The 13,876-nt window shown below is 43.8% G+C and overlaps 1 protein-coding gene across 1 annotated transcript in view; it reads right to left on the reverse strand.

The window, feature by feature from the left end:
* The window catches only part of CCBE1 (collagen and calcium binding EGF domains 1), a 97,639-nt gene extending 85,729 nt beyond the window's left edge, over nt 1-11,910 (reverse strand). Inside the window, exons 1-2 of the mRNA XM_074166553.1 lie at nt 11,795-11,910; nt 11,570-11,650 (exon numbers count right to left, since the gene is read on the reverse strand). Coding sequence (XP_074022654.1) covers nt 11,570-11,650; nt 11,795-11,895 — 182 coding nt within the window. The 5' untranslated portion in view covers nt 11,896-11,910. The remainder of the gene's footprint in view (nt 1-11,569; nt 11,651-11,794) is intronic.
* Nucleotides 11,911-13,876: the final 1,966 nt, after the last annotated feature.

The raw sequence follows: 13,876 nt of genomic DNA on the forward strand, positions 1-13,876 counted from the left end.
AGCCCAGCAAGTTATTTGAAGATTCGATTTACAGCGACCTTCTCTGCCATAACAGGAACACTACACCTTCAGCATCAGCTATCAAGTTCTTTTTTCTGTGAGGCATAAATTAGGCTTTTTCCTCCATTTTATGGCTGGAGAAGTAGATAATACTGACATCCTGCAGTAAACCTTAGTGGGTAACTGAAGGCAGAATTTGGCATGATATGGCTCCTTGAAGAGCACAGAAATTTAGCCCAGGATCCAGAACTACAAGTCAACTCCTGGCAAGTCCACCCTAAGGTTAAAAAACATTGCCCCCCAGCATCACTGTGCACCCACTGATGTACATCTGGAGAGGCACCGTGAAGGACGCTTCCAAGCACGGTCAATAAAACTGTAACTCAAATATGGGTCAGTGTGAGGACAACAAACTCACAAACAGGACTCTGGCCAATAAACTCAGCTTGGAAAGTCAAGCAGAGACCTCACTTCATTGGTGAGATGCCTTCAGTCTGCTTTAAGAACTTTTTGGGTTCTTTTATTTCATGGAATGCTAATAAGAATTATGAAGAATTCTCAAACTGACACACTTTGGTATAGGTCCAGGGAAGTCAGTAGAGCTATAGAAATGCAACCCTCTGCAAATCTTTTCATAAAGCATCTTTTAGTGCCCATGCAGGGGACCAAAAGAGACATCCTTTAATACAGACGAGCTTCTAAGAACAACCAAGAAAGGACCAGTCCTGCAAACATATTCATGTATACAAAGTAGTCTTCTTAAGCCACACAGTGAAATTTCTGCAGGAAAAGGATGTAATATAAGATCAGATACAAGGAGAAGGTTTGAATGCACTCTGAATCTACTTTGAACCCAGAGTAGATGCCAGGACCACAGGTCTGTCTTTATAAAAACTTTTGTGGGTAAAGCTCGTCATTGTGGTTATATCAAAATGAAATTTTCACTTCTCTTTAAAGAGTTTTAAAACTAAGATGAAACAGGACATTAACTTTATCTGAAGGATAACTCTTTACGTTTCTCCCCATTGGCCATATACTGAGAGAGCAGATGGAGCCTGAACTCCTGAAGCAGACTCTTAACAGAAAAGTTTGAAAACTGAGAAGTGTCAGGTTGTTCCCTCTTTCCCTCCCTCATCCATAATTTACTTATTTTGTCTGGAAGAAAGAAATATGGGGAACCGAAGGGCAGGGAAACACTCTCAGAAGTAAAATTTTTAGTCTCTTCTGTTTTACTATTAGACAAGCTAGAAAGCAAGCAGGACAAGGTAGAATAAAAATGTATCCCATGTTCTCCATTTTTAATCACATTCCATTTTATGTTTCTTCGTTTTAAAATCAGAAAAGCTTGAAATGAGAATTTTTCCATGAAAATTAAAAAAAAAAAAAAATAAGAAAAGAAAAAAGAAAGGAACGACCTATTTTCTAGAGGCTCCTCATCTCTCAGTTTTGAAATTTAAAGCAGTTTCACCAACAGCTTTCTGGATATGCAGGAAGTCCAGTGGAGTAGACATAAACAAAACAAACCAAAACAACCTAAGGAGCTTTTTAAATCCAAATATACATAAAAACAACCTTTCTACATCTGCCTAAGCAAACATACCATTTTCCATATAAGTAACATGTTATGTAATATACCAAGAGGCACTACAAGAGTCAGAGTCTGAGGCAACGCTTGCCTGTAGACTGTCTGGGCCATGGTGCAGACCAACAGCCCAACCGCGCTTGGGTTCATCACGCTACTGATTTCCAAACAGCGGGCAGAGAGCAGCCCAGCCTGCCTGTCTGCCACTGCTCCTCGCTCTTGCCTTAGGAAGCTGCCGTTAAAAGCACGTATCCCCAGGAGGATCCAGCATTTACCAAACAGTAGCTCTAGTGACCCCTGGTCCCTCAAGTATCTCTCTCACTCTCTGCTTCTCAACCACTAAGATCTACCAAAGACCCTCAACCCCATTTTCACCCGTTTTTTGTCTTCCCACAGATGCTATTATAAAGATTAAAATAATTTTCCCTTTGGCTATTTTTGTTTGAATTATAACTCAGTTCAACTCTCAAAGGCAATAATCTCTAAACTAAGGGGTTTTGTCAGAATTCCAGAGAGCAATGTTTAGGAAATGACACTGCTTTTTTGGTGCAGCTATGATAATAAACTCTATAATGAAAATTGAGTATGATAATAACATCTTGTTGAATAGGCAAGATGTCAGATTTACAACATATATTAAAAGTGTTGAATGGGATCATAGAGATATTAACATTCCACTAAGACATCAGAGCTCTAAGCAGGAAGTTATTTACAATGCAGTAACACAGCCAATGAAGTTATTTGCTCTCTCTTATAAAAGGAATTCTGAGCATACTTTTTTTGGTGTGTTTTCACAACTTTCTAAATTGTCAGCATTTACCCATTACTCATAAAATATTCCAGTACTACTTCATGTATTTCTTCATCCATTTAGCAGACTGTACCACCTAACTTCTTGGACTTAGGCGTCTTGTTACAGAGAATTAGGTAGTCAACCTTCCCCCTTGAGGGAGGGTAATGAGACTATGAAGCCGACACGAACACTGTTGTTTTACACTGGAAGGTATGCACCACTAATTTCTCCATAGAAAGACTATTGTTTGTCATACACTTGCTAGCCCAGATGAATATTCTCCTACATTTCTCCTGACTCTCTCTGTTGTAGCTTGCCTTTGACTTATAATAAGCCTATTCATTCTCCAAGAACAATCCATTTAAAAACTCAGACTATAGCTTTGATTTTGCCTCTCTTTCCCACTTTAAACATCATGTATGCACCACTTTAGCTCTCGGCCCATTTGAAAAGGAAGGAGAGAAATTGTTTGATGTGCGTTTACTACTGAATGGCTGTTAATATTAATACAGTGAATACAATCACTGTGTATGACACCTTATTTAAATTCCAGCACAGATCATCAATTAAAATGGATGTGGTTAGAACTGAAGTCTAACAAAAAACCAAGAAGTACACATTTTTTTTTAATAGCTGGATGTACACTAAATGCTTCACGGTCTTATAGTTCATTTTTTGAACCAGGATCAACATTGAAATCAACACAACATGATGGAAAACACTTTTTAAGCAAGAAGGATTTTCCAAACACAACTAAGCTCTGAGATTACTGTCTGCAACTGAAATTGGTTTTCTCTTTGACTGTTAAACAGAGCTACCCTCAAGGAGATGCAAACAAATTGCTTTCTTTTCCTAAGCCAAGAAGAACCCGAGTCAGCATTGGATGGATTCTTCTCTCCATTGTTTCTGCTTACAATTGGAACAACACAGAAGAAACGGCCAAGTAGAGCAGTAGAGTGACATTTGCTACTGTTAGTTTACAGAAGAAGCCACCATTAATTTGAAAACCGAAACCAAGCAAACAGAAAATGGACAACAGAGGAGAAAAAAATTCTGAGCAGAATTTGGGGAAAGTTCTTACTGTAAATCAAAGTCAGCTCTGCTTATGTGGATGGTAGGCACAAGTCTCAGACTCTTAGTAAGCAGGAATTTAAAGAGAGGAACCCTGGAGTGACCCATATGGGTCTGCGGGAGACATAAGCAACACAAGCCAGGGTCTCCAGAGCAGATCTGCTCCCTGTCACCGACTTAGCACAAAGCATCTTTAGCACAAAGCACAAAGCACAGAGCATTAGCTCTGCCATCCCCAACAGCCTCAGCTGAAGTGGCACTGGTATTGAACACTCAGCAACAACTCACACATTGAGAGAAAAGTCTGCTCAGGACTCAGGGCACTGCAGTGGAGACAAAAACAAAAGACTAAACTCAAGGGTGTGAGAATTCAGCACAATCTCAATGAAACCCAAAATCACACATGCCCCGAACGACCAGCATTGCACAAGAGCGTGCGCAACCTGAAGTGTGGTATGTCTCAGGCACAGTGTCTCTGCGCATCCGTAAATCAGCGGTCTGTGTCACACCAGGTATCTTGCACATACCTGCCTTGTGTGACCTTGTTGCCCACCCTTGTAGGTGCTCTCCCAAAGATGCAATAGAATCATAGAATCATTCAGGTCGGAAAAGACCCTTGGGATCATCGAGTCCAACCATCTACCCTACTCTACAAAGGTTTTCCCTACACCATATCCCCCAACACCCCATCTAAACGACTCTTAAATTCATCCAAGGGTGGTGACTCAACCACCTCCCTGGGCAGCCCGTTCCAGTGTCTGATCACTGTTACTGTGAAGAAGAAGAACAGGCAAGTGCAGCAGAAGTCTCAGAAAACCTCAGAAACCTCAGATGCTTTTCGTATAGGGCAATGGCTTTCACAGAAGAACATGGGCAATCCCATCTTATCCTGTCTAGCCTGGTGTCTACCCTGCCTGATCTGTTTTTCTGAGCGTAGTTTAAATATTCCATGTTCATCTGCTTCCCAATAATTCTGTGCTATGACAATGAGTGAAGGCAATCTGAACTGAATTAAAATACCTGCCTGCAAGGTGTTCCTCCTGCCCCCATATGGATCTGCACTTTACAGACAGGTAGAGTGATTTTCCCAACTGAGGAAGGAAAGAAGGGAAAAGGCTGTCAAGGGAAGATGCATCAGCTCCTGTAACTTAGCTCCGAGTCTAGCTGGGAGAACAGGCATCCTCCATGGGGTGCGTGCATGTGTGGTTTTGTTTGTAGCCTGACCTCAGGGAGCATATACAATACTTAAGATAATTACAAAAGTCATATTCCCTTTGGCGGCCTACTTTTATTACATATTTCAGATCAGCCACAGGAGGTCCTGAGGCTACTATTTTGTTTGTCTGGAGTCTCTGAGCTAGACGACATGCCCAGGAAAGTCAGTTCATATTTAACCCTATATTCTGTAGATGAAAACCATAATGCAATGCACCTGGATTTCATTATTGATCAAACCACCAAGGAGGGCACTTATCATAAAGCTCTTGACTTGCCAGTTTTAAAATTCTCCAAGCGGCTTTGATGTCAACATCAAAAACTTCTGGACTACACGAACAACCATTTGCCAGACCTCATCCTTTAATTGTTGCACATCCTACTTCAGTGCACTACTCACGGTAATTGTACAATGTTCTGAAAGATCATAAATTATATTTCTTCATTTTGGAGTGAACTGGCTGTACAGAGGAGACACTGCACAGCAAACCCACAACAGCACCATGTTTTGCTGCAGGAGGCTTTGCTCCAGCCAGTAGCATCCACATCTGCTGGGATATCAAGCGTCCCTAACGTCACCAAAATTCAGTAATAATTAAGATCCTTAGCACTTGAGACAGCAAACTGGCCCAGAAAGTCATGGCCACCCAAATGGGGTATGGAAACCTACAGACACGTGTGTGACATTGGTGTTACTCTTGACTGGCAGATATTTACAATTTGTCTCAGTAACTGCGAGCAATCTGTTCCTTTGGCAATTGCAGCAAAGGAAATCGAATCAAACTAAGGACTGACTGCAATCAGAATCATGATGCGTAAAAGTGCTACTTTCAAAGCAATAGTGAGAAAAAAATTCTAGGAATTCTGGGAAAAATGTCTTAGCATCATTGGAGCATACAGTGTTTTGTGAAAATGTTGTGTACTGAAGCAAAATTTTATTTATTCATGTGTACAAAGTCCACCTGTGATGACAATTTCCAGGAAGATTTTTTAAAATGTATATAGAAAACAAACAGCAAAAACTTTTTAACTAGGGGAACACTTCTGCTTTTTGCACCTCTTCATAAACACCATGCTGGTGAAGGAATTAGTAGAATTAATACAAGCGAGACTCGGGGAGCAGCACTCCTTCTACAGACGTGCCACACCACGCGGACCTGCGGGACACACCGTTTTCATGCTGATAGTTTGATATGGAGTTCAAAAGGCCCAATGCCATATGCGTATTCACAGGCTTCTTCGCAGGATGAATCAATGGATAAATTCTGACACTCCTCATTTTCAGCCCGATCACCAAGTAGCTTTGTTGCAGCCCTTCTCAGTACAGCCCACAGTCTACACGTGCGTGTTTCGGAGGCTGGAGCTACCCTGAGTGATGCACAGAGTTGGCAGCTCAAGGCGCTTCATCACAGAACCATGTGCAAAAGTAGAATTGTTAGTTTATTGAAATGTAAAGAAACTCTTCCGGGAGACGTGGAATTACAGCTGTTGTGTATGTTCAGTTTTCTAAAACCAACCCAAAATCCGAGATCACATCGTCTCTTAAATTTTCAGCAAAGTTCCACCATGGAGTGCATTTCCCTGCAAGGTAATTGGAGATTAAGCAGTCCTTTGCTCTAATCAGTTAAATTTCTTGTTTTTACTGTTATATTATAATATGTCAATTGGGGATCTTTCAATTCAATTAAAACTGAAATGGTCAGCAAAACTTCAGAGAGGAAACACAACGGTGACAATAAAAAACAGAATCTCTAAAAAGAAAAGTCATCTAAGATGGCAAAATGTCATCCTTGCTTACTCCAGCTGAAAGCTTCAAAATTGTACACAGCAATTTTTTTCCTGTTGGAAAGCTCTGCAACATGCTCGCTGAGTATCTGGGAACCAGGAATTGTATATGGTCCCCGAGGGCGTATTAGTGAAAGTGCTGCTCTTTGTGAAACAGCTACAATCCAACTTACTTGCAATTACTTTTATCTTCTGAGAATGTGCAAAATGATACAGTCTATAAAAATAGTAGGCTCCACCAGCAATATCAGCATTCAAGAGAGTAAAAAGAAACGCTTTTTGAGGCATGCGATCTCTGGTTAGCATCAAAATTAAGTAGGGTGTAAGTACACACACGTTCTCTTCTGCGATACATTTGAGTTGTCTTTTTGTTATGAAGTGTAGAGCAATCTTTCACAGCAAAATTTAAAACTTGAAATGTAGGGACGGCCTTTGCAAAATACTTGTAGTAGCTGCTAATTAGTAGATGAAGAAGGTAACAGCCTTCACTGAAACATGTTTATCCTATTTAAAAGACCTTTTGCTTGCGAGGTACTACAAAAAAGTTACTGATTTTGTTCTAAGCCAAGATTTAAGCCACACAACATGGGGCTTATTTGCAGATATAACATGTAAAGATTTGCCTCATATTTACAGAGATTTTACCATCATTAGCTAGGACTGTTCTGCCAAGCACTCTTACTCTAAACCTCCTACTTCCTGCTGGTCCCGCAGCCTCCATCACTACACACACAGAACTAGGGGATAGTATGTTCCTTGAGAAACTTGTACACTTCATTTTCAGCAAAAAGTGCAGGAAATAGAGAGTGCTCACCATGATGTCAGAGAAAGATGGATAATTTCTCTCACCAGATCAATAGTCTGTTTGTTAAAAAAATCAGTTTCATCAACTAATTTAGACAAATTTATTTGCAAATTGAGAAGGAACCAGACTGATAGTTTCAGCTGAATGAAAGGAAAAAGAAAACCTTCCCTTTGCCCATGAAGGCAATGGCTAAAGTGTTCTTCCAGTCTATGCAGATCCAGGTTCAAATTTTCATCTGCCCGATTCATGCATGCTGGTTTCCTTAATTTAGCCCTTCATTTTTATCAAAAATTTCTGAAAAGGAGTAAAACTATTTCTTTCAAGTCAATTTACAACAATATTTAAGTGACTAGTAGACAAAGAGATTTGCACAGTCAGGGGATACAAAAATGCTCATTTTCTCATCTGCTTCATGCTTGAATCTTCCTACAACTGGTGATAGGCAAACAGCTTTCCACTAGCAAATGTTTCTGTTAAGTCTGCATATCGTCTTTCTGAATAATTTTCACTAGAATCTCTTGAGTTGTAACTGAATTTAATGTTTAGCTCTCCTAATATACAACAGTTAATTAAGTAACCAAGTTTTGCTGGTTTTTTTGAAAAGGGAGAAACTCCCATTAATAATTTGTACCAGGTTAGATGTTGAGTCTCCTGAACTAGGAAAGGACGTGACCACTACCATGCCCTTATGGGAACACAGCTTCACGATCAGGATAAAGCAAGGGGATGCCTACTCCAGATGCTGCTTTTCCTTCCGGACCACAGAAACAATGTAGGGCAGTGCTGCTTAACATGAAAATGAATGAAGGACAGTAACGAAGAGGGCTGCTGCTAAGATGTGCAAACTGGGTTGTCCCATCCAAGTAGGTAACACATGGAAGCACTGAAGAAAACCGCAGCAATGTTCATGCAATTCAACACGCCAACAAATTGTTTAAAAGCCCGTCAGAGGGTGAACCAGGTTAACAACACATTCAAATAGTTGGAGAATACAGCAACATGTGATTGGGGCCTCATATTCTCATGTTGCCCAAATTTCATCAAATTCGATGAATTTTGCCTACAGTAGCAATTCAAAGTCTTACTGGACTACCACATTAACACCAAATCTGCAGAACTATTCTCTGTACCAGGTACTTTGTGCAGTTACATACAAGAGTTTACATGAGATTTGCACTGAAAAGATGTTGTACAAGATCCCACTGCTTTTTGCATCTGTTCTTCTGTACTCTTATGAAAATAAATACAAAGAACATCTAAAAAAATACAAATAATACTAAGCCAAGGGCCAGACTGCACACAGTCAAAAAGGAAAAATACATCTAATTATGTACAAGGTTGCTATGACCACAGGGAAAAATGCCAATATATTTTCAGTGCTTGGCCCCACTTTTGGCTTGGCCCTCCATTTGGCTCATCTTTATTCATGAATAAATCTGGTGAAAAAAAATTTCATGAAATATTTTTTTCATGATGAAAAGATGCTATTTTTATTGAAGTGCTCTGCAAACACTCTGATTTTCATGAAAAATTCCAGCAGGAGGAATAAAAGGATGAAGTCAAGAATTTATGCTTTGGAAAACTAATTTTGCTCAGGAATTTTGACATTTGACTTCAAATTTATTTCTTCTTTTATTTAACTAATTGCACAGCAGATCATTAGCAGTGTTGCATGTTGCCTTATGCCTGACATGTTATGACATGAGATAAATTTTGTGTCAGTTTGTTTAATTTCTACATAAAAGGTACTTTGACCTAGAAAAGAAATTAGGTGTGTATGCTAATAATAAATAGCAGCTGACATTAACTATCCTTTTAAATTATGTCTAATAATGTATAGAAATTACTGTATTATTCATAACTATTGTCGTTATGAGATACTGTGAAAAAACTGTCTAGGAAGATAAAAAATGAAATTTTCTAAGAATAAATATTAGAAGAAGCTTCTCAGAAACCTGCAGTGAAAGTTCCCTAAAGCCACAGCTAAGTTTCTGGCCAGCTGATTTTTTTTAAATGTTTGCTGTCATTCCCGATGTGAAAACTGAACCCTAAAGTACTCACATGTCCTACGAAACAAAACCCACCTTGAGGCATCATAGCCTTAGTCAACAGTAGGAAGTTTCTTGTCATCTCAAAATATTAATGAATCTAAATTACAACACATTCAGCTGAGGTTAATTCTGTGTGCCTGCTGGCAGCACACCTTGCTACCAGGGGCAATGGGGATGCTGCTCTTCCCCTAAGGTTCACCATCACGGGTGGGTAATGCTGCTGGTCCGTGTCAGAGCGTGGCATACCTCAGAGGGGCAGGACCAGCAGCACGTCACAGCACAGGTATGTCCTTTGCTGAGCCACACGCCTCCATTTCGGAGATTCTGCCCTGCTTTTGTGCATATGGACAACACAGAAGAGAGCTCGCAGGGTGGGGGATGGAGCCCTCTTCACTCAACCCTAAAGGTTAGACCTTGAAAACACATGAGTACAAGGAAATTGATTTTTTTTTTTTTTTTTTTTTTTTTTTTAAAACCAATGCAGCTCTAGGAGTCACAGATACAGAAAATATATTTGAAAACATGAACCCGAACAACCTAGAGTACCATGCAGTGATTTGGAAATGTTCGTTCATGGTCTGTGCTGGTTTGGGATGGTGAATACCGCCTGGGATTGTGCAGGGGAAGAGCTGTGGAGGGAGGGAGGGCTCAGCACAGCCAAAGCCCAAAGGTCAGAAATACATTAGCAAGGATGAAGAAAGTACAAGTGGGACTTGGCAGCTGGACAGAGTCCTGCTTTCTTTGCACGGTGGCCCACAGCAGCCAGTGGAACCTGTGAAGTCCTTGTCCACTTCACACCAAGCGACCCACTTCGCTGAGACAGATTTTGGGAGTTACCAGCAGGACAGTCATGTGCGTGGCTGCTTTATGCAGCTTCTGCTCTGGCTTTTTCCCTCAGTAACTCCCCACTCAGAACAACCTTGCTCTCCCTGCTGCTCTGCTCCCAAACAAGAGAAACGCTGTAGGTTCAACCAAGTACTCTCCTTCCCTGCAAAACCTACACACTGCCTCTCTCCACAAAGTGCTGGGTGCTGCTGCCTGCTACAGAGCTGCTTGTAAGCGGGCTCTGCCTCACCTTCACAGGGAGAGGAGAGAGAAGATAAGGGAAACAGGGAAGGGTGGTCTCCAGTACTCGCACAGCCCTTCCCAGGGGCCGTAGGGATGCTAATGCTGCTGAGAACTGGGCAATGGTGTGACACCTTCCAAGGTAGCTGTGGCTGCCGAAGGGCATGAGCCAGCCCCAAGTACATGAGCGAGGCACAACAGCGCTGCACCATGCCTCTGCAGCTCTCTGGTATTTATGCCAAACAGAAAACACTCTGGGAAGAAATGGAAAACCTCTGTAACACTTTCCACAAGTATCAATGTGTCTTATCTTATTTTTGGTATACATAAGTGGCTCCCTGCCACACGCAGGCACACACACACAGGCAGAGCGCAGCTGCCTCCACAGAGGAACCTCTCACAAGAAGCAGCTTTCATAGATGAAACATCTCATCTGTGGGAATGGGACTAATCAGTAAAGGGATACGTGTGCGCTCGTAATTTGCGTATATTTCTCCAAAAGCACATCTATTGTCAACTGTTCCGGGCATTTGTCATCATTAAAACAGCTTTAAAATTATTCTGAAAAACAGATGATGTTTCTCAAACACACAGCTGAAAATTGAAAACCCAGGGTTGGATTCATCTTACTTAATTTGAGAGGCCTCTGCCGAAGTCTCCCCCAGAGCTGGTTGCTGAAGAAGTTACTCATTCTGAGGGTATGATTCATCTACCTAAATGTACATGTCTTTCGGGTGGCATGAATCCAGTTGATCTCACTGATCATCCTGCAACTGATGCAGCTATAGCTCTGGTGCCCTCCAAGACATCCAGGTCAGAGGATGTCTCTCTCACTGCATCAATGACCGACGGCCAGGATACGGCAACCAGAACCACACGCACCCTCTCCGGCGATGCCTTTGCAACGGGTTACTAAAACCATTTTTTGCTTGGGCAACAGCGGGACTTGCCACGGGAGATGCTGAACGCAAGAGGGATGTGACCAAGTTATCCGTTCCTGGAGCGGCAGAAATACCGGGGTGGGCTAGCGGAGAGCAGAGGGGAGGCAAACAGATGCCACAGCTGCTGATCCCGCGCCTGACACCAACACGTGTGTTTCCCCCGCTATCCCCCCGCACCCCACCCGGGGCATCGAGCCCCGAGCGGCGGCCACGCGTGTCCCCCGCGGCTCCGTGTCCCCACCCCGCGGCCGCGGCGCTCACCTGAAGCAGGTGGTGAGCTCGCCCGTGGGCTTCAGGCAGGGGTACCGGGTGGTGGCGATTTTGTTCTCGGAGCAAACTTCCCTGCAAGGCGGGGAGTGGGATTATTAACAGAAAAAGGGAGAGAAAAGAAAAAAAAAAAAAAATAAAAATAAGGTGGTGGTGGGTGGGTGGGGGGGAAACGCAGAGAAAGAGGAGCACGGGGGTCCGCGGGCGGGGGACACCCACCTGTCGCCGTCCTGTGGCTCCTCCCGGTAGGTCCAGGCGTGCCCCAGCGCCAGGAGCAGCAGCAGGCGGAGCGGGGCCAGGCTGCCGGCCGGCCGCCCCATCGGGCCGCCTCTCCCCTGCGCTCCGCGCTGGCTCTGCCCGCCCCGGCCGGCGGCGGGGCTGCGCCGACCCGCCGCTCCTCCCGCCCCGGCGGAGGGGCCGCCCCCCGCCGCCGCCAGATGTGCCCGCGGGGAGGGGCCCCGCCGCCCAGCCCAGATGTGCCGGCAGATGCGGCCCCCGCGGCGGGGCGGGGCAAGGCGGGGCGGAGGGCAGATGTGGCGGGGTCGCGGCAGATGTGCGGCGGGGGTGAGGGGACATCAGTCCGCCCCTCCTGGTCCCCTCCCGGCTGCAGGGGGACAGGTCCGGGGGTGCCCGCCCCAGGGTGAGCGGGGCAGAAAGTGATGGAACGGTCCGAAGCCGTGGGGGCGATCAGCGGCTCTGGGTGCACCATCACTGATGCTTTCCAGATTCGGTTTTATCTTCGATCTCTTTCCCAAAGGAACGGAGCAGTTCAAAGCATCTCTGCTGCGACGGTTGTTTATCCTTGTGTACGGCTGCCACTTCCCCGCCATTCATAAAAAGGAGATTAACGACAACAGACTTTGACAAAGCAGTGCATCAGGCCTGGCCCGCTGCACCATATCCTGTTTTCACAGTTTAACTGCCTGGGACCAGGGGAGCAAACCCGCAAACAGACCATGCCTTCGCAAAGTGTTTGGCCGACGCATTGGCTTTGATCACCACAGAACTTCCTACAAGTACGAAAGGCTCCAGGGAAACGAGGATCTGCAAAATCAGCCTTACTAGCGCTTTCACCTGTAGTATAAATAACCTCATTTTACAGCCAGAAAAGTCAGAGATACGCAAGTAACAAACTGTTAACTCCTCTACTAAACCAGCATGGAAGTAATGAAGATGTGTAAGAGGACTCGAGCAACCCCTCCTTCTACTTTTTGCTTTGCCCCAGACAACATTTGAATAGGTCACTTCACTGCTCCGTGTCCCACTTAGTTTCCCCTGTCTGTAACAGGAAGACCCTAATAGTAAAATAAATAAATAATGCAGATCCCCACGTAAGAATCAGCTGCTATTAAGCTGTTAAGCCCTTTGGTATGTTGTCCGCTACCCAGAAGAAGGCTTGTGATGGATGGACTCTTAGTTGGGAAACTGGGGCTTGTCAGAAGATTTCCCTCTCTTGCGCAGCATCCGCTGTCACCACATTCTGCCGTACGTGCTGTGAACTGCTGACTTCAAGGTATTTCTCTGCTCTAGGTGCCGCTGCACGTTCATTTTCCCTGTTCCTGTGCTCAGTTAAGCAAGGGAGCTCTGCACGGCAGATTGTTTTGTTTTGTTTTGTTTTCCTTTTGCTGTTGAGAGGATGTTTTAGATGTTTATTCTTCTCCTTTATACAAATAATGAGTAAGCAAAGACAGGACTTGCTGTCTTGAAGCCAGTGAAAACTGCGAGTGTTTCTCGCAGGGCTAAGCCCTTGTCTCTCTCACACAGCAGCTCCTGATTCGGAGATAACAGGAACAAAAGCAGAACCTGGGTGCTTGGGACCCAGGCACTCAGGAGACACCTGTCTCCACATCGTGTTCTTCACCCTCCTGCCCCAAGTGGAAAGTATCCAGTGACAAGGTCTGAAACGGAGAGAGGTTTGCACTGCTGTAACCCCTGAGATGTCTGTCTATAGATAACAAAGGATTTAATTTACCGCATTCCAGAAGTGGTCACAGTGCCTCCAAAAAGCTCGTTTTTTTAAAGAAATTTAATCATACCCAAGCACAGAGCAGGAATCGTTTAGATGATTTCCAAGCCAGACCCAAGTGTCATGACTTCAGAAGGACTCTGATTTTCAAAGGATCCCTACGGAGGCCTGGCATAAGTATGCTCCCCAAAAGTCTTTTTTTTCCCGGAACTTTTGCCATTTACTGTAGATCTGATTCACTACCTGAATTGCTTAACTCAGCTCTCTGCCTTCTCTTTAATGCCTGCCACCCACATAGCACTGTATCAACGCACCGTACTATCTTTTTAATTAAA

Source organism: Numenius arquata, chromosome Z (genome assembly GCF_964106895.1).
Source record: "Numenius arquata chromosome Z, bNumArq3.hap1.1, whole genome shotgun sequence".
Lineage (NCBI taxonomy): Eukaryota > Metazoa > Chordata > Aves > Charadriiformes > Scolopacidae > Numenius > Numenius arquata.